Here is a 27523-nt window from a genome sequence, read left to right as displayed (position 1 = left end):
GTAATTCTTGGAGATCCCCATGGCCCGCCTGGAGGCTAGCAATCATAAGCCCTTATCCCAACATGGTGAAGTTGTGTCTTGCTTTCTTTTGGCTTCTCCCAGTAGGAGGAAATTTCAAGGGCAGACACTACAGATCCATTTCCTTGTGAGTAGAAAACACCAGAAACTTATGATATTTTCATTTTTTTGTCTATTTATGCACAATACACATATTGTGCAAAGGATAGCTACCAGGCACCCCAGACAGACAAAGCTAACTACCAGGCACCCCAGACAGACAAAGCTAATCTGTAAAGCAGAATCACTTCTCTGCCCACAAAGCAAACAGAATCCATTTTGAGTCTCATGTCTCCTTGTTCTTCTTAGCTGCAAAGTTCATTCACTTTTACAGACTGCATCAGGAACCTGCAACCTTTTAATTAAAGAGCCAAACTACACCAAAATCCAGAGCAAGGGATCAACAAAGAGCCTATATTAAGAAAGCCTATTTCCATAACTGAAATAGACAACTTAACATTATAGAAAATGGAAGTGTTGATTGTGACACCCCTTGTCCACTCACACAGAGTGCCTACCACCCTCCACAACCTGTCCTCTTCAGGATATGGTTTATAAGTAGGTAATAATAATTATTATTAATAATTATTATTATATGGCATTGTGTAGAATAAGATTTCCTGTCAGCCAGAAGTTCTAGCTCTTTTAGCATTATGCACTACTAGGTGGTCAGCTAGACTTGTTTTTAAGGCAAGAGACATTTCAGAGGTGGTTTGCCATTGCCTGCATCTGTGTTGCAGCCCTGGTATTCCTTGGAGGTCACCTTTCTAAATACTAGCCAAGGCTGATCCTGCTTAGCTTCCAAGATCTGATGAGATCAGGCTAGCCTGGGCTATCCATAAGTATAAGTAGGTCAGGATGTCACACTCAGGTCCACTCTCTCACTCCCAGAGACATCCACAGACAGGGTAGCCAAGCTCCCTTTAATAATCATCCCTCCATCACACAGAACTAATTGGGAAAATAGATTGGGGGGAAATCGATTTTTATTAAAAACAAAACAAAACACCCTTTCAACATACATACAATTTGTTACAAAGTACATGGCCGAGTTCAGACTGGCAGTTTGCCCCAATATAGGCATGACGCAGAAACGTTTCACAAACGGATTAAAGGGGCCGTTCACATAGGCACATCTGTCAGGTGTTCCCCAGCCATACTCAACCTGTCTTGTACATCCCATTTCACAGAAGTGTGAAGGCAAAAAGCCACGATCCAGTAAAGATGTGCTTATGTGCATGAGTGCATAAGCACACATAACCGGATTACCAGAAAAAGCCACTTACAGCCGTGTCTCTGGGCCAACAGTGTGAACGCTCCCTTGCGCCTCCTCCCCGGTATGCTCCCGCATCAGTCAGTGCAGTGTGACTGGGAAAACCCAGAATAGTTTGTTCTGGGTATTTTCTGCCATGACTCCCTCCTGCTTCAAACTGCCAGTCTGAACTTAGCCCATGTATCTTCCAAATTACAAATACATATTCTAGTAATTTAGCCCTCTAACAATATAACCTATACTAAACTACAAATCTACCCATTTTAAACAACACTAATTCATAAGTTTAACAATTTAACAATTGGGGTTGGGGGTCAAAAACTGTTCCAATCACTTGCTGCCACTATTCATTCATATCCTAGAATATATGTATATAGACCGAGATATTAAATTGTGTGTATATGTGTGCTTCTTCCCTTTAGACATGCAGCCCACAGGGTTAATCAAACAAGAAAACTTTTATTTGTAAGAAGAAAACATTGAGGAAAGTAAAGTCTAAGAAATGTTTTACTTCCATTGAACTTTTGAACTGAGATCCTATACTTATAACTGGGATCCTTATGTTACAAAGTTACTATTTTCAGGCTGTTCCAAGCAGCTCTTCTATATAGTTCCCCTTCAGTCAGAAAAAAAACTTTTTCACTTCAGCCCTTAAACTGTCCTCTCTCAGCTGCTAACCCCTAACGGTCATTTTTCTCAGCTCCTGTTTCCCATGTCTCCTTCTCTCAACGTTCCATCAGTTCTTATTGGCTGTTCTTAGGGAAAGGCTGAACCTAGCCTGTCACATTGACTGATAATCCATAAAGTTTGTGAAGCTCAAACACTGATCATTGCGAGTTCTTTATTAGGCAGTGGCACATACAAGGTCTCAAAATACATAACAAATTTTCACAGGAGCATCTTGCACGATTAGTTTAGTGCACTGGCATAAATATGTATCTGGTTTGTACTTGGATTACTGGAAATTGTTCACCACTATCATGTCTCTTTCTGTAAAACACCTCTATGAAGCTTACAACTCTTTGCCCGCCATTCCCTTCACATACTGGCTATTCGAATAACAACAACAATATACCTCAACTTAAAGAATGTATTTTTAAAATATGCCATATCTGGTTACCCATTGATCCACATCTGGCTCTAAAACCATATGCTGCTGACCCCTGGATTATGTTGTGACCCCCAACTGTTTTTTTCAGCTAATACACACACCATACCCCAGCATCACCAGCTGCCAATGTTCATTGAAGCAGCATCTTCCAGCCATCAAAAGCCATCAAGCAAGCATTTTTAGCCAGAAACATCAACCAATCATTAGCAAGCAATCATGTTAAATAAAAGATGGGCATCTTTTCATTTGATGCAACATAATATTTAAAATTGCAGCATGTAGTGTGTGATTTTATTTTTTTTAAATCTGACTTTAAAATTCTGCAGTCAACTTCATAAGCACACTCAACAAATAATAAATATCTTTTGAATTAATAAAAGTTCCGCTCAGTATTCAGTAACTGAAACGAGACCGCAAAAGACACTTTAGGCTTGTGTAATCTGTAGAGTTTCCATTTTATAGCCCTTGAACAGTGCACCACATTTTCAGGGAAAATCATCATGTGTATTCCAAGCTATGCCAAAGTAGATAAGGGGCAACATTTCTGAGATACACAGTTTAGAATGAATGCATGCATACAAACCAAAGATATATTTACCAGGCATGGTCTGAGACACATCAGGGCTGAACAAAATTTTGGGTTTCAAAGGCTCATGGTCTTCTTCCTCTTTTAGAAATGAAATAAATAACATGAGTTATAAACTGCTACATTGTTCAGAAATCTGGGCCTGGCACCATGTGCAGTGAACATAGATACAACATGTGTGTGGTTCTATGAGAAAAACATAAATTGTTATTGCAAGAAAGATGAAAGAGAGGTATACAAAAGAATTTTTTTACACAGTCTGTTGAAGTCTGAAAGGAGATTAGGAGGGTTGATAAAATGGTCCGGCTGCCTTTGGAATAGTGACAAAGACTTTCAAACACAAACAAAACCTGCTCAAGGGAGATGTAATCTACTCTGCTGCTTGTTATTCTTGCTAGATCCTATGGTTAAGGCACAGTTTGCAGGAAGGCAAAGCAGAGGAAGCTTTGTCTGTGCTTCTTATCTGTGTCCATGAGGTCTTAAAGATGGCAAAGCAAGCCCTCTTTTGTAATTCAAGCCATGAGTCTAACATAATCAGCCACCAATGGATGTACAACATATGCAAGTTATGCAAACCACCAACCCCCCCTGTACAAATAAAGTATTAGACAACAAATAGTATCCTTAAGATGAATTAGCCTTCTCTTTTACAGTCCTTTTCCACAGAAGTTATCAACCACTTGTATGTGTGCACACTCTCAGTCTATCTTGCTTCAATTTGGCTCACTTACCGGAATTGAAGCAAGATAGACTGAGAGTCAGAATTAACTCCTTGAGCTTTTGGGGCTACACCATTGAGACACCATTGAGACAGCAGCCTGAAGAAGTCAGAGGAAATGGACAGCAACCTAGGTGATCTGTAACCGCTTCATTTGTGACTGTGTTTAGAGACAAAGAGAAAGTGTTTGATAACAGCTGTGAAAAAGGACTGTAAAAGAGAAGGCTAATTCATTTTAAGGACACCATTTGTTGTCTAATACTTTACTTGTACAGTTTTTTTTGATGAGTCTAACATAGGCTTGACTTTGAAGATATAAGTAGTCAACCTTCAACTAAATATTTGTCTAGCTGCAGTATCATGAAGCAAGAACTCCTCAGCACATCCCAGGATTGAGTCCATTAAAAAAAGAAGAAAGATTCAGTAACTTAGATGTAGAACATTCTATGAAAAAATGGAAAGACACTTTTTAAAAATTCAGATTTTACAGTGAGATTTTTAATTTTAATCTGATACTCTAACTACTACACCACACTGGCTTTAAATCCTTTGTTGACTCGACTGCCCTTTCAAAGGTCCCCTGCTCTTAAGAATGACTGGAGGAGCACAGAGGGGTCCAATGGAAATGGCAGAACTGCAAAAATTCCTTCCATAAACTTCTCCAGGCATGGTTCATAGAATCCAGACCATTTGTAAATCTCTTTGAACTCAATGGAAGTCACATCCAAGAAAAGAGTACTTGGCATTTCACCCATCAAATATATAGACAGTAAGCCAATAAAGATATAGTAATCATTTTAGTAAAACAGCTTTACCTATTTCTGTCTTTGGTGGCTGAGTTCTAAATGCAGCAGTTTTCAGGACTGCATAAAAACAAGAATTTTTTTTTAAAGTGTATATATATCATACTTTAAAAGAAAGGCTACTTTTAGTTATAAAGACTTGTAACAGAATCAATAATAAAGACAACACCCATTGTACTATAGATTTCTTATAGGTTTGCCAGTTTCCAGGTGAGGCACGGAGAAAAAAAAGTGCTCTCATGAAATATATACCATTAGTTACCATTAGCTACCATTAGTTGAGTACTGGAACAATGTAAAACCAGATGAAAATATCAGCAAAAAAGTTTTGATATGAGTATAATTAATGATGTGGTTTATGCTGAAAGTATCTCATCCATCCTGTTTCACAATTTTCAGTATTCATATTAATTAATTTGTCTCTATTTTATAATTTTATGAATTAAAATAAAAAAATGTTAAAAATGGAGAAAATTTACCAGGTTTAGTTTGTAGCATATGAGGGCTAATTGTTGTTTTAGGGCTGAAAAGATGGTGCTTGACTTTTGAATCTGAAAGAGAAAAGTAAAGGGGGGCTATAAATTATTTAAAAATGTACAAGCCACCATCTGGCATTTCAGGTCTGACGGTGAAGAAGCGATATCATGCTGTGGAACAAAGGCAGCCACAAAAAGAAAGAATAAATGAATTAATGAAACAAAGAAAGAAAGAAAGAAAGAAAAAAGATTAGTGCAAATGGATTACGTGATAAATGGCAATTTCTGGAGCCCATCTTTAATTACGAAAATAAATCATGAACCGAGAAGGCTAGACTGCAGCCAAACACGGCTACTTTCAGCTGTTCTCAGAGGTGCCAGAAACACTGTGCAAGATCAGAAACAAGCAATACTGTGAAAAAAATGGTTAAGTCTTCAGTGCTAAATGGCGAACATACCTAGAGAGAGGATTTATTTTAATTTAAAAAAAATTGGATGATGTTAGATGATCTTGCAGAGGAAGAGAATACAACATGGGTTTCTGAGATAAGAAGAAGACCAGTCAGTTCATCGGAAAAATATCCTTACCTACTATTGGAAGTTCATTGTTAAACGTAATAGGTTCCAAGACTGCACGAGGGAAAAGAACATATTTATAAGAGTTATTAAAAGGTCTTCAGTAGTTTTAAGGGTAGGATCTGATACAAAGTCTTAGAACAACTGAACTGTGGAAAACATAATAAAATATTATGAAATGACCTCCTCTATGATGTACATATGTGTTCATCCCTTTTGAAACTCAGGCACTTCTGTAAGACCTACGCAGCTGAAAAAGCCTCCAGCTAGCTAGTTGGAGAGTTTTGCAGAGATTTGGATATTATACAGCTGAATTTCTTCATTTTTGTTGTTATTCTTTTTTAAACAAAAACTATAGGTTTTAAATTGTATTTTAGTGAGTATTTATGTTTGGGAAAGGTGGGTAAAAATATTTTAAATAATTAAGTAAAGGAATGAACCAAATCTATCAGTGTAGGATACAAATCTGTGATGGGAACTTAACAATTAAGCCTCAATTGCCCAGTAAGCAAAATGTACTCCATAGCAGTTATATAGTTATTGAACCAAAAGCTCTCTACATTAAGGCTGATTATGGACCAAGTTGTACCAATTATATGCTATAGGTCTATGGTTGGCACTAGAATTATCCAGTGTAATGACTTTTTACACTTAAAATTTATTACAGTATGTAGGTCATGTTTTCAGATATTTCAGTTAGTAGTTACAGGACTGGAATACAGAAACTATAAATGGCCTGCATTGCATCATCCTGTTTAAGTCTGGGTTGCAATTATTGGAGCACTGGAAAAACTATCAACTGAGTTTTAGCAAAAAGACAGTTATATAAATATCTGTGAACAGGCTACTATTGTTTACACCTGTATAAACATGACATGGTCCAACTGCAAGTAGAGAAAATTAGATTTAAAGCTTTCAGCTAACAATTAAATGATTAAATTGTCTACAAAAGAGTAGTCTGGATTAAGACACTAGAAATATATCTGTTACCATGAAATGTGATACTGCTCCCTCAGATTTGTTTAGTCAAACTTTATTGCTCTGGCTTTTATAGAGAAATGGCTTAACTGAAGTTGAACATGTAACCTATCACTAAATTGATCTACTAACCCATATATGCAACCTATCACTAAATTCTGCCACTTTACCAGAAGACTGGAGAGTAGCAAATGTTACATCAATTTTTTAAAAGGGATCCCAGGGGAAACCAGGAAATTACAGTCCAGTTAGTTTAACGTCTGTCCCAGGCATATTAGTAGAAACTGTAATCAAAGACAGAATTGTTAGGTACATAGTCAAAGCCTGCTGAGGGAAAATCAGCATGGCTTCTGCAAAGGTTAGTCTTGCCTCACAAGCCTTTTGGAGTTCTTTGAGAAAGTGAACAAACATGTAGACAATGGTGACCCGGCAGACATATTATATATGTGGACTTTCAAAGGGCTTTTGACAAGGTACCTCACCAAAGACTCCCGAGTAAACTTTGCAGTCATGAGATAAGAGGACAAGTTCTCTTATGGATTAAAAACTGGTTAAATGACATGAAGCAAAGAACAGAACCAATGGACAGTTCTCACAATGGAGGTAAGCAAGCAGTGGGATCCCACAAGGATCAGTAAGTATCGGGGCTGGTACGATTTAATTTATTCATAAATAATCTGGAACTAGGGGTGAGTACTGTAGAAGAGAGAAGAGAAGAAGAGATTGGATTTATACCCCACCCTTTACTACCCAAGGGAGTCTCAGAGTGGCTTACAAACTCCTTTCCCTTCCCGTCCCCACAACAGACACCCTGTGAGGTAGGTGGGGCTGAGAGAGCTCTGACAGAAACTGCTCTTTTTCATGGACAGCTCTTATCAGAACTATGGCTTGCCCAAGGTCATGCAGCAGGTGCAAGTGGAGGAGTGGGGAATCAAACCCAGTTCTCCCAGATTAGAATCCACGCACTTAACCACTACACCAAACTGGCTCTCACACCAAACTGTAGTGGCCAAGTTTGCAGATGACACAAAATTATTCAGGATGGTGAAAACCAAGGCTGACTGTGAAGAGCTCCAAGAGGACCTCCACAAAATGGGTGAGTGGGTGACAATGTGGCAAATGAAGTTCTGTGTTGGTAAGTGTAAGGTGATGCACAGTGGGACAAAAAAATCCCAAATTCAAGTATAGGCTAATGGGATCTGAACTTGCTGAGAGTGAAAGGGAAAAAGATCTTGGGGCTCAGTGAAAGCGTCAACCCAGTGTGCTGTAGTGGTGAAAAAGGCAAACTCTATGTTAGGGATTAGTAGGAAAGGGATTGAGAATACAAAGGCCAATACTATAATGCCCCTGTATAGATCTATGGTACTGCTTCATTTAGAATACTGTCTACAGTTCTGGTCACCATAACTCCAAAAGGACATTGCAGAGATGGAAAAAGTACAGGGGGGGGGGGAGAACCAAGAGAACCAAGATGATTAGGGGGTTGGAGAACCTTCCCTAAGAGGAAAGGCTGAAGAGACTGGGACTTTTCAGTTTAGAGAAAAGACAACTAAGGGGGGACATGATAGAGGTTTATAAAATTATGCATGGGATGGAGAGAGTTGACAGAGATAATTTTTTCTCCATCTCTAAAAATACTAGAACTTGCGAGCATCCAATGAAACTGATGGACAGTAGGTTTAAGATGGACAAAAGAAAATACTACTTTATACAAAGAGTGATTAAAATGTGAAATTCACTGGCAGAGGATATAGTGATGGCCACAGGAATGGCCACAGGGCAAGTCTATCAACGGCTGCTAGCCATGGTGGCTGAGGGGAACCTCCACATTCAGAGGCACTAAACCTCTGAATCACAGAGTCAGAAGGCAAAATCAGGGGAAGGCCTCAGCCTCTATGCCCTGTTGTTGGCCATCCAGAGGAACTGGTTGGCCACTGAAAGACAGGATGCTGGACTAGATGGACTATTGGTCTGAACTAGCAGGGCTCTTCTTATGTACTTAAGTTTATAAGTATTTCCATTCACAAAGTAGATATCTTTGAAGCTTGGGGAGGAGCTGTGGCTCATGGTAGAGCATCTGCTTGGCATGCAGAAGGTCCCAGATTCAATCCCCATCATCTCCATTTTAAAAAGATCAGGTAGTAGGTGATGAGAAAGACCTCAACCTGAAACTACCGGTCTGAGTAGGCAATAGTGACCTTGAGGGACCAATGGTCTGATTCTGTATAAGGCCGCTCCATGTGTGTTCAGTGTTAAAAATGAGATTTTTCCTGAAGGAAGTGCTTATGCACTTAACTGAAATTAGTTCTACATGTTAATACATTCCTGGAATCAGAACATGTGAGAATATGAATAAGCAATAGAAGATGTAACACATGACAGCCAGTATGAGGCAGTGGACAGAGTGTTGACCTGGGACCTGGGAGACCCTTGTTCAAATACCCATTCTACCATGGAAAACTGCTGGGAGATCACACATGTTCATCCTAACCTACTTCACAGTCACACACTTTCAACCTAACCTAATTCACAGGGCTGCTGTGAGGGTAAAATGGTAGAGAAGAGAATGATGTAGGCTGCTTTGGGTCCCCACTGGGGACAAAGGTAAGATATAAATGAAGAAAAACAATAAATGTCAAATTCCAATCACCTGTATACATTGTACCAATGTATAATTTTATTTAACAATTAATGGCTTGCGAACAAATAAGCTCTCATCTAGCATGCTCCAGTAGATAGAACAGGTCTGTATAATTTGTGACCCGCTGAGCTGAACACTAGTCGTTTGTGACCTGTAATCCCAGCCAGGCATCATTTTTTAAAAATAAAAGAAGAAGCTTCAACAAACCCTTAATAGGTAGCCATGAATGGCTGATGGGCTGCATGTGACTTGGTGGGTCACACATTATCCAAGCCTGGGATATACATCATCCTATTCCACTAAGCAAACTTTGAAGACTTCCTACAGACTTCTTCCAACAGACTTCTTCCAACATAAGTGGCTCTTCCTCCAATGGAAGAACCGCTTTGGGTAGATTCAGTCTTCTTAAACTGAAGAACTTCCTTCAGTCTAAGGGAAGATGTCACCCACTGTTGGACATGTAATGGTGAAGCTTTGTTTCATCTTCCTATTTAGCCAGGAAGCTCTTCAGGTGACCTTGGACAAGTCCTTTAGCCTAAATTGCTCACAGCGCTGTTGTGAGGATAGTGTTTTTTTCTTATTTATCAGCAGAAACTTACGTCCTTCAAATATAAGAAGCCTGTCAGCAGCTATTTTGTGCCAAAAGAAGGAAACAGCATACGGAGGGTAGGGATGCTCAAACACCTGCTAGTTTGATTCCCCAGTGGTCACCTGGCAGCCAGTTAATTTACAGACAGTTCACAACCTGTTCATGTGTATTCATACTTATAGCTATCAGAAGTTCACAACCAGCTGCTGAATTCCTAATCTCCTGTTGTGTAAGTTTTGCTCTATACCCAGCAAAGTGTTTTTTTGGGGGAAGGGGGAAATCAAGAGCTGGCTTCCAGGTGATCAGATGGAAGTTGGGTCTTCTGATCTTGCATCCTGGAAATTTTGCAGCCATTAAAGCATTGCTTCTGTTCTAGTCCAGATTAGAGGGAGGGAAGAGAAACAAACTCTTTGTCTACTTTTTGCAATGCAAAGATCAGAAGTATTGTATCTGTCTGAGCCCAGCTTGGATTGAGGGAAGACGTCCCTTTTGCAACTTCACTGTTTAAATATTTTGCTGAAGGGGTGTGGTGGATAAGAACCTGACTCTCAGCTGATCTTCTGGTCACCTGTGAGTCAGTTTATAAACATGTTCAGCAACTGTTCTACTTGCTCAGTGCAATCCAAACTTATCCCTGATAGGGATGGGCATGAACTGGCTCATGAACTAAAGTTCATGGTTTGCAAAGGGATGTTTGTGAACTGAAGAACTGCCTTAGATGCCTATGAATTATGGTTCAGTCTGTGGCAGTTCTCAGGGATCAGAAAGCAGGGGTTAAATGGCTCCAAGCCATTTAAACCAAACAGCTGAGTTGTGGTCCCTGCCACTCAGCTGTTTGGAAACCTCTGCTTTCTGCTCACCACAAAGAGCTGTGGGGAGCAGAAAGCAGGGTTTAAACTTTAAATAGCTTATGAAGCAATATGAAATGGGTTAGTTTGTGAACTAACCTCCCAGTTTGTATGGGTTCATGGTTTGGTTTGTGATTCAGCCATGAACAACAAACCAAATCACAAAATGCAGTTCATATCCATCCCTAATCCCTGACATACTTACAATCTGCTCATAAGTGTTGGGTTTATGAGTTGGGCAAAGTCTCTGAGAAATTCATAGCATTGCTAACTGAGAGGCAACTGAAAGAGAGAAAAACCCTATGCCATTGCTGTCAGACATCTTTGGAGGCACCTGAGGCAGAAGGTGGCTTGTGCAGAACTATGTAGGTGCACTGCTGGTGATTAGGTAGCAATGGTTATGGACTTAGCTGCCCAAAGCAGACTTCTGGATCATTTACTGCTTTCCTTTCCAGTCACTACTGAAACAATCTCTAACAATAATAACAAAGTTTCATTAGACCCATTTACACAAACACATAATTACCAGATTTAGTAAGTGTGAGTTCAGGCATTGTAGATGGTTTAGAAGAAAAGATGTCTGTTTCAGCTGGAGCTGGGGAGGTGGAAAAATTAGCGAATCATTCAGTGGTATCAATCAATCTGTGCTTAAATACCTACAGAGTAATGAATTTTAAAAATATGCATGCTTAAAGTACTCTGCCTAATAAAAATAGCAGAGCAATTTTCCATACAATTTATTTCTTAATTAAAGTAACTGTTTTATGGCCTGTGACTGTCCCAAACGGCATATAAAGATTCTGCATACGAAGGCTTGCCCAATTCATATCAATGGACAGAACAGCTATCTGCATACAAATGTACACTTATGTACCTGGCCATTCTATTTAAATAAACTGAGAAACACATGTGGATCTATGAGCACCATGTTCTTCAAGAGTACAGGGCACAATATACTTTTAGTATGACTGCAGTAATCTAAATTGCATTGTACAAAAAAGTACATCTTCCACATTTCTACAATGGCCAGTCCATCACTGAGTAAAATAATGTAGCATGTATATAAAGCGTTAATTTTCAAATTTGTTGCATACAAATTTACCAGTGCAACCTTAAGGACCTATTTCTGATTATAGAACAAAATAATTTAAAACTCATGTTGAAAAGTTACTCTACCAGGTTTATTATCTGGCACTTCTTGCATGGTATAATCAAATTCTTTAGATTGAGAAGGAATAGAGGTTGGTTCAGAAGAAGCTGAAAAAGAGGTCCATCCCAAAATTAATTCATGATCACAAAAAGCAAACTCTCAGAATTGTGCTTGGTATCAAGAAAGCCTTAATAAGTAGTCAGAAAGCAGGAAACATAAAACATCCTGATATAGGACATTAGGCAACAGGTTTAGGTTTCAGTGCAGTATCTAGAAAAAATTACATATTGTGGAATTCCATTCACCAAACATTTTTGAGATAACAATACTGAAATATGATACAGATGAGCTAAATCAGTGAGCTCCCTTGAGTTCACTTTTTACTCAATACACTAGTAGCAGATCCCCAATCAAGTTACACTACTAGTTTTAAACTGATACAAGCATTCATTATAACTTGGCTGCGGATCATGATATATGAAGAAACCATTAACACATATCAAAATGTTGAAGTTGATTCTCTAGTCACTTGCAGTTTTGCCACTGGTTGTAGAAAACATTGAACAGAGGAAGGGAAAAGAAGAATAAATGGAAAGGAAATATGGTGAAATACTATTTTAACACACAAAATGTTTGAAGATGTTTATGCAGTGGATATAGGGCCATTGGAGCTTGCCACTCTCCCTTCATGTCCAAATCTCTCTTAAATCTTCCTATTTCTGGGAATGTCAGATGTTATGCAAACCTTTTTCACCTTCCTTCAGCTTCAGCGACCACTTTCAGTGTCTAAGGCCAACTGCAGTCTCACAGTATCTTTTTCAAATCTTAGTTTACAATTAATATTTACCCTCTCCTCCAGCTCCATACCTGAGTCTTCTGATCTTCACAGGGCAGGAAGACCTCCTACTGCTGATGGTCAATAGATGCACTCTTAATTAAAGGACTACTTGCTCTCATATAATCTTACTCAGGCCCTATGTTCATCATCACAAACCCTGTCTGGTGCCCCTCTGCCTTAAGAGATATTCTTGGCATGAGAGATATAGTCTTTTTACTGGTGCCTCCCTGGCTTCATTCCACTTTTGTGGAATGAAGTTGTTTATTTTGGTTTTATCTACTGTTTTTTAAATTGCTTTATTGTTTTATTTGTTCTGGATGCTCTTATTTCATTGTTACTAATTTTATATATTTATATTTATTGATTGTATACTATTGCCTACACTGTACAGTGGAAAAGTGGCATATAAATAAATAGGAATAGTCACAAACTGGGAAAATGCAGTTCAGTTTGGTTCATGGGTCATAGCACGCCCGATTCGCAAACCTTGAACTATCATGAACTTTTAGCTGGTAAATGAACCAGTTCGATTTGTGATATTCATGATGCAGTAAAATACTCTTCCTGGTAAGCTAGAGACACCAGCTGACTCTCCTCTACCTGTCCTCCAAGTTTGGTGAGGATTGGATATATGCCCCTAGGAAAGCGCTTTCTTGAGAAATGACAGGTGGTAATTTTGACAGGGGCAGGTTCAGGAGTCTATAGACTCCCTGTGCAACCTAGAAACATCAAACTTGCAGGGGACCTCCCCCTGATGCTCCTCTACATGCCCTCCAAGATATGCCCCCCCAAAGAAGATGCCCCCAGGATAGGGTTGCCAAGTCGATTGGACTCACCAGCGGGGGGAGCGTTGCCGGGGTCCGGGAGCTGCCGAGGGAAGCGTGCATGCCGCCAGAACATTACAGAAAGTGATGCACAATGTAGAGCATGTTGGGGGCATGGCCCCAATCGTTGGAGGGAAAACCATAGAGTTTTCCCTCGGACGATTGGGGCCATACCCCCAACGTGATCTACGTGGTTGCGTCACTTCCTGTGACGCAGCCATGCTGTGCTTCGGGGGGCGGGGTTCCCCCCGGGGCCCAATTCTGCTGCGGCGGAAATCAGGCCTCCAAAGTGGGGGTTTACCTGCTCCCTGCCCCCACTTGGCAGCCCTACCCCAGGAAAGTGCTTTTGGGGAAAATGTCAACTGCAGGTTCAAAGGTGCAAGCTACACACATCAAACAGACAGGGAACCTATTAATGTTTCCAAGACTGGAGAATTCTCTCCCCCCCCCCGTTGCTTTGAAATTGCTTTGAAATTTGGTAACCATTTTGTTTGAGAAGAGACAGTCTGTCTGGAAATGTATCCATTCACAAATCACCACAAACGGCTTGAAAATTCATGGAAAGTTCATGCTGGTTGGCCTGCCACGAACTTCAGTTTGTGAACCACAAATCAGTCAAAATTCATCACAAACTTTAGTTCATGAGCTGGTTTGTGCCCATTCCTATAATGTTATTTATTTATTTATTTTATTGGACTTGTATCCCACCGTCCCCGCAAGCAGGCTCAGGGTGGGTTCCATCAATATATATAATAACAATTAAAGCCAATTAAAAAAAACAAGATTAAAACAATACAATAATAATAAAATCACAAAATAAAATACCTATAAATAGGTAGGCTTATCAAATGTATCATGTATTCAAAACTAGTTTAATAGACAGGGTCTTTTCCAGGTCTGATTCTTTGTTTGAGAACCAGGACAAAACGGTTTTGCTACAGCTCTTCTCCCTAAGCTGTCCTCTTCCTTTAGCAAGTGGAAGTATTCCATCCGACTGTCTAGCAACAAGACTCAATACTATTTAGAGCCTATTCAGACTTTTCTAGTCAAATCATCTGTTTAACCTTCATGGTACATAAACTTTTATCCTGTCTGGTTTCAATAATCAGTTGATTTAATCCATCTACAGTCTAACTTAATTATGGAAGATTCCTGGATTCCAGAGCAGTCTTCTGTAACAGTTTTGTGTTAGTTAAATATTATATTTAAAAAGACATTTGTTTATAACTTAGTATGAAAGGAAATACAATAAGAACAGTGTATCCTTACTTATTTTGAGAATTACAATAATTTAAGAAATGGAACTTACAAATTCTCACAGTTGGTTTACATATTGCTGCTGGCTGTGGATGCAAGTATTATAGAAGCTAATATAACAGAGGATTTGGCAGCTGGGGCAATTTATAAAGGTGGCTGGGACAGTGGGATGAGGATGCTAATAGGGATGGGCATGAACTGAACCACAAAGCAAAATTCATCATGGATTTTGCCCTTTTCATGATTTGCGAACTGAAGTTCATGATGGGTGTGGTTTTCCTCTAGTCTACAGAGCTAAGCAGGCAGTGGTTCAAGACACAGCAGGAGTGTAGGCCTCACCAATCAGGTCAATGTGACTTCCTATCCTATGTCTGCTGCATATGCCACCTGTGGCACCTATGTTACAGGCTGATTGGTACCCAGGCTTTAGTGGTCATAATTTTTACTCATAAGAAAGAAAGCACACGACAGTCATTGAGTGTTATGTAGAGTTATTAGCAGAGGGCTAACAACCATCCATAGAACTTTTGTGGGAGGGGCTGAGCATTGCACAGTGTCATGTGATGCTACACAATGCAGCAATGTCACTGCCAGTCACATAACAAGAAGCCACTGGGGATACTCTAACAATTGCTAGAACATCTGCTGTAATGTGTGACATCACTTCTGGTTATGTGACTAGAAGCAATGTTGCAGTGTCACTGCGATATGACTTTTTTGTCCCAGTTTCTCTGGCTGCTGCACTGAGCAGCAGTGGAGCAGAAGTGGAGGTCAAGGAGTGGGAGGTCTCCCACTATAGTCCCATGGGTTGTCCTAGTGTCACGGAGTTGTAAGATATGTCAATCTTTGTATGGTTTCACATTTATCAAGTGATACACTGGAACCATATCCCTACAAAGAGAAGTGAAGGATGATATGATAGTGGAATATTAACTTCAGTATTAAAAGGTTAGTAAAATACTAATTACAAATATTGTGGCATAAAATACACCTGTAGTTAGTGATGTTTCCCTGTAGTAGATGAAAAGAGAAAAAAAACCAGAGTGGTGACAATTAACAGAAGAAAAAGACATTACCCATTGTTGTCACTGGATGTTCAGCAATGTGAGACACCTTAGTAGTGACAGGAACTGGAATCAATTTGGTGGTAACTGCTGGAGTAAAGGATATTATTTTGAGACAGAGGAAGAACAATTAGAGCTCAGGATTGTTAACTTAGAATTCCAAGAATGTAGCATGTTCTTAGCTAATGGCATATCATTTTTGGAGTGTCTACTTTATCATAAATATGATAGCAATCTGGTATCCGATGAAATGAGTTTTGACTCTCAAAAGCTTATACTCTTCATTTTTTCACTGGAAAAATACCACCGCCCCAAGAAGACAGGATGCCTGTCTTCTTTTCCTACCAACGCTACTTGTAGTGGAGGGGAGGGGGGGGTTAACAAGAAAAATGCACAGGGGTAGAAAGTTAATCTCTCCCTTCTCACCATTATAACACCAACATGATAGCTCTTCTAGTTTAAAAAAAAACATGCTGGGAGATACAATAACAAATATGCAATGGAAAAGTTGATTTATCCTTAAGATGGACTACAAACAGTAAAAGGTCATCACCTTTTATAGCTACAATCCTATAGCTTGATTCAAACAAATTTATTATGGTACAAGCACCAATGGAAAAATTAAGCTTGCATTGACAGTGTACCTTAAGAATGAAAGACAAATCTCGTGATTTGTGACATTAAAAGTTTCATTTGCAATATTTCATATGTTTAGAGGTGAAAGACCACTGCAGGATGTTTCTTAAAATGGACTTTGAGGACAGTAGAGTAAAATTGTGTGCAGTATATTTAAAATACAGAACCAGCTGATATAACTGTCTGAAGGAAGCAAAAGTAATACATCAGCTTGTCAGAATCTGTTCGAAGATGTACACTCTGTCAATCTGGTGTCCTAAGGCTCGTGCCTGCACAAGGCACACGGTATACAAGGGAATAATGTATCTAACACAAGTTCAACAGTATTTTCTTCCCCAAGCTGATACTGCAGTTCTGTATTTGGGTGGGTAGCATGGGGGTAGCATGTCCTCTAAGAAATTATGCTCTAATCAAGTATCACAAATTATGCTAGACTGCTCACCAATAACTAACACATGGCAACCATTTAAGCAGAATGTCTCATTATTTTTATACTCAAATATTCCCCTCAGAGTTATTGAAAATTTATAGCCTTCCTAGAACTCTAGAAAAATATGAATAAAATAAACATGAAGCTATCAGCCCTCTCATTTCAATATAATGGCTAAGCAACTATAAGGCACTATCTATCAGGGCATGCATAACTTTTTCAGATGTGCTGCACAGACAGCAAAACTGAACTCTAATCAAGTGAAAGTTCACTAGTGGGATATAAATATTGTCCATATTTTACATGTTCTCTCTCACTTCTAAATTGGAATTTGCCATTCTACAAAACATTAGAGTATGGAGACAATAACATGGTTGTGGGTCAAACTACATACTTATTGTAAGTCCGTGACTGGATTTCCTAACTCATTTTTTTTCTAAACGAATAGCTACAAGGGGACAAATTCATCTGATGTGGCTGCAGTGCTGGGCAAACATGGGTTTAAATCCTCCACCCTGCATCATTTTTTCACTGGAAAAATACCACCGCCTCAAGAAGACAGGATACTAGACTGCTCACCAATAACAAACACATGGCAACCATTTAAGCAGGATGTCTCATTGTTTTTATACTCAAATATTCCCCTCAGAGTTATTGAAAATTTATAGCCTTCCTAGAACTCTAGAAAAATATGAATAAAATAAACATGAAGCTATCAGCTTATATTGCAAAAGGTACATCTGTGCCCTCTCATTTCAATATAATGGCTAAGCAACTATAAGGCACTATCAGGGCATGCATAACTTTTTCAGATGTGCTGCACAGACAGCAAAACTGAACTCTAATCAAGGGAAAGTTCACTAGTGGGATATAAATATTTTCCATATTTTACATCTTCTCTCTCACTTCATCCTTTCAGAAGATATCACTGCTTGTACTGCCCATCTGCATATAGATACCTACCAAGAAACTATACATGTCTGTGCTGTCCCTTCACTAAGCCTTGAAGCTATATTTTATTGGTGCTCATAGCTTTAGAGTGATGGTGTGATATCACTGCTTGTACTGCCCATCTGCATCTAGATGCCTACCAAGAATCTATACATGTCTGTGCTGCCCTTCACTAAGCCTTGAAGCTATATCTTAGAGTGATGGTGCTGGAAACTGCCATTAACTCACAGCCAACTTATGATGACCTCATAGGGTTTTCAGGCAAAAGACATTCCGCACTAGACCTTAAATCCTGGTTCAACCCCGAACATACATTCTACACTATACACGAGTTCACCACTGTAATTATCTAGGGGCATTTTTACATTCTACACTACACTCGAGTTCACCCCTGTAATTATCTTGGGGTATTTTTTGTCTCCACATTACATTGAGGTCACCCCGGTTTTGCCCCACACTTATCCCGGGATAAACGGATGCTGTTATAACCAGGGATAAATGCAAGGTATTGTGTCATGAGTTGAACTCTGATAAAACCAGGGACGAGATCCAAATGCGGAAAGGACCTCAGAGGTGGTTTGCCATTGCCTACCTTGCATCATGATCCTGGACTTCCAAATACTAATCAGGGCTGACCCCGCTTAGCTTCTAAGATCTGATGAGATCATGCTAGCCTGGGCCATCCAGGTCAGGGCAGCTTTCAGAATACAGATCACTTATTCAGAAAATGTATTGAAAAGGGAATGGGATCCTTTATCCAGATTTGCTTTTTACCATCCACTGATAAAACAGGAAACTAACACTAAACTAAAATTAAATTAAATTAAACAAATGAAATACAAAGAATTTGGGAGTGAATTCTCCATGTTCAGTCTGAAGTCCTTGAGCTTCATTTGGCACATGACAAAATCTTTTCCGATCCCTCCTCTCTTATATTGGAAATGCTATGCATCTTTTATACCACATCCAGTTTGGCACAGGTTTCTAAGGAATACCACAACTTCACATTGGGAAGGATACCTACTGACGTCTTGATGTTGGGAATTGGGAAAGGGGGGATGACAGTAATTAAGGATTTGGAAAGAAGAGAAAGGAGATGCTGCAGCTACATGGGAGACAGATCTAACGGCTTGGTCATGGAAGGTCTGCCTTCCCAGGATGAAGAAGCTGGCACTTCCAATTTAATGTGTTTCAACTTTTAAGAACTTGGGGAAATTGAACTATTTATCTGAGGCTTAACCAAACTTACATATGAAAAATGTTATGAAAAGGAAAGGAATACTATATAATTCTGTTTAGTTTTATATAAATAATTGTGAATTGGGTTAGTATGAAAATAAAAATGGTAACAGTTTTTGTTTAGATCAGAAATATTTGCATGGAATGAGAAAAACTGAAAATCTATCTGAAATTTATTTTAACCCCAGTTTCTGTTGGTATTTCAAATATTTTCATAATTTAATCCACACTATTATTTTTTGCTAGTTGTGATAAGCCAGAACATCCTACTAATTTTAACATGAAACATGAGCCATATTTAAAGAATGACTAATTACCTCACACAATATTATAATTCAGCTCATAAAATTAAAAACACGAGGAGCGATATATTAGTGGAATCTCATTGGACTATTAGAAGTCATGTTTTTAATCACAGAAGTTTGTTTTCAAATATTACTCGTGATTATGTATGATTTATATCATGTGTTTTTAGATTACATAAGAAAACAGTACATGTGAACAACATATGCTGTGGTTTTATGAATGTCTATCCAAAGCAGTCAGAAGAAAGCCCGGTCCCTGCTGCGGAACAAAATAGTTATAGGAAAGTACATAGTAATTACCCGGTACAATCTTTGGCTCTTCCAGATGGGGAAGGATTTGGGGTTTGGAAACAGTGATTTTTGTTTTACTGGGAGCTGAAAGGAATACAAATGAAAATGCCATTTGTAAGTGTCCAAGACAACATTAGTTGGCACCAAAACATACAAATCTATTGGGATTTGCTGCTCTGCAAACATTTGTAAAATAAATGGGAGTTTTTTAACAGCTGTTATTTTGTGTACACCTAATTCTAGAATTGTGAAAGTATCCCAAGTGGACAACCTACAGGGCTTGTATGTTTTCTGCTAAGGACCATACAGCAGTTATGACTGAGGGATGTGATAGCAAATGCTACAAGAGAAAGCATCACATACACACAGGTTCCAGATTGCTAATCCAATTTGGGATCCACCATGATTTTCAACTTTTAAAATATCACAGGAGAGCCAATCATGAAATTTCTACTGTCTCCTCTAATTTGGCTCTGAACAGGATTGTGAGAACATAGCCACTGTATGATCTAATTACTACAACCATTTTCAAAGAAAAAAGAAAGGATCAGTGGTGGTTAACCTTTTTTGCAACTGTACCTCAAATCAAGTCCAAATCATGAGACAGTGCCATCTTAAAACACAGTACAATAAAGTTGGTTCCTCTGTCTTCCCATTAGTACCAGGCAGCAGCACAGAAAAGTAAGATAGGAGTAGAGAACCTGATTCTGTTCTACACCTGACTCACAGGAACTCCAGTTCCAGGCCACAAACTCTATTACCCACAGAGTAGTGACCTTTGGAATTACTGGCATATCTCCAAGCATCTTGTGGAGCAGGACATTCCCACTTCCTCAACCCTCTGTGGCCCTGGGAATTAGTAGACACTTATAGGTAGAGGGTTTTTTTTTGTATTTTTCATGTGTGTGTGTGTGTGAGAGAGAGAGAGAGAGAGAGTGTGTGTATGCACCTGGAAGTCCTGGTGACCTATGGTGACTGACCCCTACTGAGGGCCTGGAGGTTATTCAGAGAGGTGGCTAAATAAAGCCTGCCCCCGCCTCCTGACTGCTGGTATTCCAAGAAAGTCTCCCATCTGACCCTGCTTAGCTTCTGAGATCTGACAAGATCAGGCTTGCCTGGGCTACTCAGGTCAGGGCCGGAATTAGCAGACCTGTATGATTATGAATAGCAAAAAGGCCAAAGTTGTGGTCTGCAGTTGGATGGATGGAGATTGTTGTCTTCTTTCCTGAAGACAGAAGCATATGGTTGGATTCATGGCAATAAATGAACAGATATTTTACTACAATGTCTCCCTGTGGTTTCATGATAACCTAATTAACCATTACCCAGTGTTGTTCTTGGTAATTCAGGGGTTTTATAAATTTTAGGTGTGGTGGTTTCCCATTGAGGTTCGTTTTCTGCTGATAAAAAAGAGAGAAAACAATCAACAATAAATCTTGTGGGAAACAGATACTTCTACATAAAAGATTATTAACCCGAGACCTATTTTCATTACTAAGCATCACAATAGGATTACAAATAGAAAGAATATAAAAACTGGTTTCTTTTAGATTCCCAGAATGTTTTTAATAGAATTTTTTTACTGAATTCTTTTTTAATGTTTGAGGTAAAATAGAAAAGAAGTCAAAGCCACAAATAATTAAGTAGAGTTAGGTTTTGTATTTCTTCAGAGAGAAGCAACATAGCTTTTAAATACAGGCTATGTTAACAAAATGTGTGAATTACAAAAATAATAATAGTTATAAACCTGGACATGAAACGTAATTACCAGGCTTAGATTCTGGCATTTTGGGTTGGGCAGGTTTAGATGTAGAAGGAACAAATTTTGTTTCCGGCAGAGCTGAAAGACACAGGCGGTATTATAGATTTTTGCTTCTTACTGTCTTTTTTTTCTTCCTAGGAACAGAATCATATTAGCTAAAGTGGACAAGTAATAACAAATTTTGCAAAAATAGTAAGTCAGTTGAAAAAAAGAAACATTTTAAAATATCAGACAACAAAAATATGTTCATCAACCTTTTGCCAAAAACTGACTAGGTGTCCTTAGAAGAGGTACTGTTCTCAGACTTAGAATTCCTCCTTTCATATAATGGTAACTGTGACCTAAAGTACAAAGTTGCGGTAAAGCCTACCAATATAATGAATGTGAAGTGCTGTCAATACTTGAAGTCAAGGGTACCCAATATGGTGCTCATGGTGCCCATCAACTTCTTCCCTGGCACCCACCAAGTGCTTTTACAAAGTAGATGGGGTCAAGTGGAAGGCTTCTAACTGGTCATTGAAAATCTGATTGACAGTGCAATGCTCATTTTGAAAGGCATCCTAGGAAGCAGAGCTTTTTTCCTGAAATACTGAAGGGTTACTATTAGAGCTATGCATAACATCACCCGGATATTTTGTGGTTGGTTCTGCCTCCTGCAGTAGTCATTTTGTAATTGTGCCCATACCCCCTTTCAGACTTCCAAAGCTCAAAAAGGTTGGGGAGCCCTGCTCTAAGTGGTATGTATAGGTTATGTAGTTATCATCATTAAACAAATATAGATTGCATTTTGAGCTGAACTCATGATAGTTGATTGTGTTGTTGCTCCTATTAGGTCAGAACTGAAACTCAGTAAAGCAAAACTTAGGCCCCGGTCACACGGGCCAGATAACGGGGGGGAGGCGTGGCTGTTCGCCCTGGAGCAAAATAAAGCACGGTAGCCCAATCACACGGTTCCTCAAGTCTCCGTGCTTAGGCTGTTAGCTGGCAATCACATGGCGATGCTGCAGTGTGGCAAAGAAGCGGCACGGCGCGATCACACAAGCGTTTCGCATTTGTGTGCATGCACAGTTCCGAGGAGCAGCACTGCTTTCAGTTTCATGTTTGTGTGCATGCGCTTACGAAAAACATCCAGTTTGCGACAGGATGTAGACGGGTGCCAGATGCCATGGGATACTAGTGCTCCCGCGATCAGACACCCGCCTGTGCCACGCATCTTCCGGATAATAGTGCACTTTTCTTGGTATTTTTTAACTCTGCATCTTCAGCGGGATGCCATGGGTTGGCCACGGGTGCGCTACGCTTCCCAGATGTTGCGGTGTGATCGTGCCCAAAAATCCACCCGACATTCGTGCCTTTCGTGCGGCAAAATCTTTGGGTGACCGGGGCCTTATTGTAGCTTTTAAAACAAATCTTAATTGATTACATCCAATGGTTGTTTTCTATAATTCAACTGGAATGGGTTGAGATTTTTGCTGATTCCTCCTTTCTGCTTCACAGTTCTTGGGGATTCTTTGAACCCAAGGGGCAGTATTGGGAGCACAGTGGGCTTTGGAGGAAGGGGGAGATGGGAAAGTTTTATTCCAGTGGATTTCTGCTCATGATTGACTGAATAAAATCCATAGTTCTATCTCCCTTTGCTCTAGTATGAAAGTTACAACATTTTACTAGCAAATACACAAGTAAGCGTACAATATCTTAGAAGTATTTCCTACCTGTTTTCTGGTATTAACATATTAAGTATACAATGAGTCATAGGAAACCCAGGCAAGTAAACATGAATTCACTGTATAAATAGTTAATAAGAAATCTTCTAGGTCATGAGTTGGATCTAAGCGATAATTTATGTTAATAGAAGGTAGTGGTAATAGAAGGTAATGGTAATGGAATACAATTTTATTATCTTCCCCCTCCTGCTGTGAACCACAGATTTCCCCCAAAATGCAGGTCTAAGAAGCAAAGGAATAGCACGAGGGGCAAATTGAGGGTATATAGTAGGAGAGGAATCAGCAAAAATGGTCCACTGTTCCATGAGTGGAAATTATTGTCAATATTCAATGCCATAAGATACAAGATAGTTTAACTATTAAAAAGAAATTTAAGAATAATTTCTAGTTGTATAAAAGGTAAAGTAAAGGTAAAGGTTCCCTTGCTCAAAAGCCAGTCGAATCCGACTCTAGGGTTGCGGTGCTCATTCCGTTTCAAAGCCGAAGAGCCAGCGCTGTCTGAAGACATTTCCGTGGTCATGTGGCCAGCATGACTAAAACCAAGGCGCATGGAACACTGTTACCTTCCCACTGTAGTGGTACCTATTTATCTACTTGTAATTTCTTGCTTTCGAACTGCTAGGTTGGCAGGAGCTGGAACTAGAGATGGGAGCTCACTCCGTCATGTGGCAACTCGGGTCTTGAACTGCTGAACTACTGACCTTCCACAGCCTGCAGTTCAGCATCTTAACCACTTGAGCCACCGCAGCTCCTAGATGTATAAAAAGGCCTTTTGAAATATATATATTTTTACTCAATTACCTCTTTACTCCATTTCCCTTTGCTTTTTCCCCAACAAGTTGTGATATTTTTGAATAGGTTATGAATACAGTATATATTTTTCCTAATGAAAACAGCAAACACATTTTGTATCTGCTTTTGCACACAAATTCATGGTTAGATTGATCAAAGAGCAGATACTGAAATTTCCCCCCATACAATTTAATTCCAATGGGCATGTTTGCTTTACAACAAAGAAGATTTCAAGACTGAAGAATTAATGCTTTGACCTTGAATGCAATGTGAAGATTTTTTTCTTTGCATTGTCAGACTTAAATAGATCCTCAAGGATGGAGCTTCCTCATGCTATACAACTTTTCCAGGAAATTTATGTTACCTGGAGTAGTTTTTAACTGTTCAGTAATCCTAGAGGTTTTAGGTGTATTCTGTTCCGATGGTGATTTAGAAGCTAGAAAAAAAAATCAAACACTGAATGGAAAAAGACAAATATAACTGTGTCACCATTCTGAGACTGTAAAACAGACATCTGAAATATTTCTTATTTATTTCAAAATCTTAAACATATATAATTAGAGAAGCTGTGAATAAAAAGTCTTGAAACTCAAGGTAAGTAGGTCCATAATACCAGACTTACTGCACACAGGACATGTGTTCATTATTTCTCATGAACAAAGTTGAAATCAGCACGCTATCCTTTTGACAAAAGCTAGGAAAAGGGAATCACATACACTCTCTCACACATACATACACATCCCATCTCAATTGCATGATTAAAAAACTCAGACTGGTGTTTCTTTTTCATGAGAAATCTAGTTTCAGAAAACAAACTAATATAATTCTGAAAGTAAAAAGAGCTGAAAATGAATAGGATTATTAAAATCAGTAGGTCACACATATTTCATTCCTGTTTGTAATATCAATAAAACCAACATGTAATTTCATATGACTGCAATATAGATCAAATGTTTGCATTTTATTAACAAACCCTTGCTCAATAATTAAATGAGTTTAATTTTTGCTGCTTTGAAAAACATATATAGAAATTTTATTGGTATGGTATTATGTCAAGTAACTGTACTTAGGTTTATGGTATCAACCAGTTATTTCATAGCAAGACACTATATAGATTTGAAAATGCTTTCTGCATTGATAAATTGAATATTTCGTTACCAGGTTTCACAAGCCATCCTTCTGGCGTGGCAGAAGGCTTCCACTTAAAAGGAGTAAGCAGTGTTTCAGAGGGCGCTGAAAAGATCATCAAGGTTTTATTTACATCCCATAAAGATCAAAATTATTTTTAAACAAACGGCACATGCAACAAACTTGCCATGATGAAGAAAAAAGTTCAAAATGGAATGGGAAAGACAGCTGATGATGATGAAGTGGTATCAAATCATTTTGCATTGATGTGAAACAGATATTAGAGCTCCAAAGATGATTTCTACAAATAGCTCCAATAATGATTTCTACAAATAAAGCTGTGGAACATGATGGATAAGAAAATGATGATAGGGAAATCCATGCAAATCTTAAAGTAAGAATGAGCCATGTTTCTACACGGAAAAATACAAGTTTTAATGCTTTTGGTAATGTGAGAATTTAAGAAGGAAGGAGGTATGATAAAGGTCAGTACTGAAAGGATGGTAATTATATTCTGGAAGAAATGGATTCACATGGAATGGAAATGTTTCTGATGAAACATAAATGTAATATGACCATTCACAGTGAAAAACAACATTACCCATTGTTGCCCTTGGCCAGTCAAGAGGCTTAGATGTTTTAGGTGTGAGAGATTCCAGAATGGATTCATTTGTGACTGCTGGAAGAAATGTTGACAAGTATAAGAAACCAAAATACACCCAGAAAAAATGTTGTTGCATGAAGAAAACTATTTTTCTTGTAAGAAAAAAAACTAAAGCATTTCTCTGATTATTATCCATTGTTTTTAAATTTACCAGTTTAGTAGGTGTTATAGATGAGGTAATCTGTTTAAATCACAGACTATTAAGGATTTCCTTCATTATAGCATATGTCGATTTGAATAAATGATGGGTGGTCATTACTTAGTTCCTTCCTGCCTTCACTGTAATAATTTTGGACTGTCTTGTTAGCTGAAGCACTCCCAAGCATAGGAGTTTAGGTTTTCTAACTTTGCTGAAGTTACCTCATTCAATTAAGGTGGCACCGAGCAACAAGTAAGACTGTAATAAAGAACACATTGTAGGCCTCATTTACTTCTGAGATCACATTCTGCCAAAGTAAAGCACTTAAAATCAGATTGGCTGACTTACTATGGATGGGACAATTAAGATAGTAATCTGAGGCCAGATAGTAGAGTTACTAGCTCCAGACTGGAAAAATTCTGGAGATTTGGGGGTGGAGCCGGAGGAGAGCAGGGTTTGGGGAGGGAAGCAACCTCACAGGGGTATTATGCCACAGAGTCCACCCTCCAAAGTAGCCATTTTCTCCAGAGGAATTGATTTGTGCAGTATGGAGAGCAGTTGTGATTCCAGAAGATTTCCAGGCCACACCTGGAGGTTGACAACCCTACCATATAGTCAAGAGAAGTCTGTAATCTCAAGTTTAGAGCTGAGGTGGATGGTCACTAACCTGGAGGTTGACAACCCTACCATATAGTAAAGAGAAGTCTTACTCTGTACTCTCAAGTTCAGAGCTGAGGTGGATGGTCACTAGGCATATGGCCTTTTCTGCTGTAAATTATTCTTGTGAAATGTCTCTCCCCGTAATTATCTGCCAGGCACCATATCTTTCACTTCCAGGTTCAAACTTTCCTCTTTGCCCAGTTATCTATGGATGTTGGATGCTGATTTAGTTGATACTGGATGGAGGTAGGTGGGTTTTGTCCTGACTTTTTAAAACAACTACAGCTGTGCTATAACTTTTAGCACCTTTCTGTTGCTCAAACTGAAACTTTATAGTGAACTTTTAGTCACTGTTATTTTTAGGGGACGGAGGACAAATTATTGTCTCTGGCTAGCTATCTTACACTGCTATTTTATTATATTGTTTCAGTTAATTGTACCAAAGTTTATTACAATTACAGTTTGTTTTTAATCTGTAAATCTCCTCAAAAGCTTTTCTTGAGAAAGCAGTCTAAAAAAATTAATCATAAATACAAAAGTGCTTAAAGTGGCTGTACTGTGGTCAGAAAACAGTTGGCAGATCCAGGTTTTAATTACTATCTCTCTATATAATAATTCTGTTTTGGAGTGGCAACATTCCATGCACTCCCTCAGCCATTGGCCCATTAGCCGCCACTCAAGAGTACTCACGTGTCATTGGCCGGGTGCTGGGTCTGCTCCTCTTTCCCGCCCACTCCCCCTTCAGCCACTGTGCCCTGTCAGAATTACTGGCAAATGGCTTTCTCTCTTGACAAAGACACTTTTCCGGCTTGCCTCCTGTGTTGGACTAACTGTCCCCTCAGTGGCTGTTGGTTGGTGTAACGAAATGGCAGTTACCTGTGTTTGTAAGATGGCTGTGGTTCTTTGTTTAAAATGTTCCCCCATAAGGTTTAATTGAGCTGTAGTTCCAGAAAGGGGCCTGCAGGGGTATCACTCACTGGGTTGAATGGGGCTTCCTCATCCGCTGGCCTACA

General features: G+C 39.0%; 1 protein-coding gene across 1 annotated transcript in view; it reads right to left on the bottom strand.

Annotated features, from left to right (window-relative positions):
• Window positions 1–27523, bottom strand: part of ABI3BP (ABI family member 3 binding protein) — a 237506-nt gene that overhangs the window by 72174 nt on the left and 137809 nt on the right. Inside the window, exons 15-27 of the mRNA XM_015410582.1 lie at window positions 25649–25726; window positions 25078–25152; window positions 24284–24355; window positions 21410–21481; window positions 20967–21041; window positions 19651–19725; window positions 15802–15879; window positions 11833–11913; window positions 11183–11251; window positions 5613–5654; window positions 5028–5099; window positions 4561–4608; window positions 3040–3108 (exon numbers count right to left, since the gene is read on the bottom strand). Of these exons, the coding sequence (XP_015266068.1) occupies window positions 3040–3108; window positions 4561–4608; window positions 5028–5099; window positions 5613–5654; window positions 11183–11251; window positions 11833–11913; window positions 15802–15879; window positions 19651–19725; window positions 20967–21041; window positions 21410–21481; window positions 24284–24355; window positions 25078–25152; window positions 25649–25726 (906 nt within the window). The remainder of the gene's footprint in view (window positions 1–3039; window positions 3109–4560; window positions 4609–5027; window positions 5100–5612; window positions 5655–11182; window positions 11252–11832; window positions 11914–15801; window positions 15880–19650; window positions 19726–20966; window positions 21042–21409; window positions 21482–24283; window positions 24356–25077; window positions 25153–25648; window positions 25727–27523) is intronic.

Source organism: Gekko japonicus, unplaced genomic scaffold (assembly GCF_001447785.1).
Source record: "Gekko japonicus isolate JY-2015 unplaced genomic scaffold, Gekko_japonicus_V1.1 scaffold241, whole genome shotgun sequence".
In the NCBI taxonomy this organism is placed as follows: Eukaryota; Metazoa; Chordata; class Lepidosauria; order Squamata; family Gekkonidae; genus Gekko; species Gekko japonicus.
Note: the sequence above shows the minus strand (reverse complement) of the source record. Positions and strands in the feature narration are given on the sequence as shown.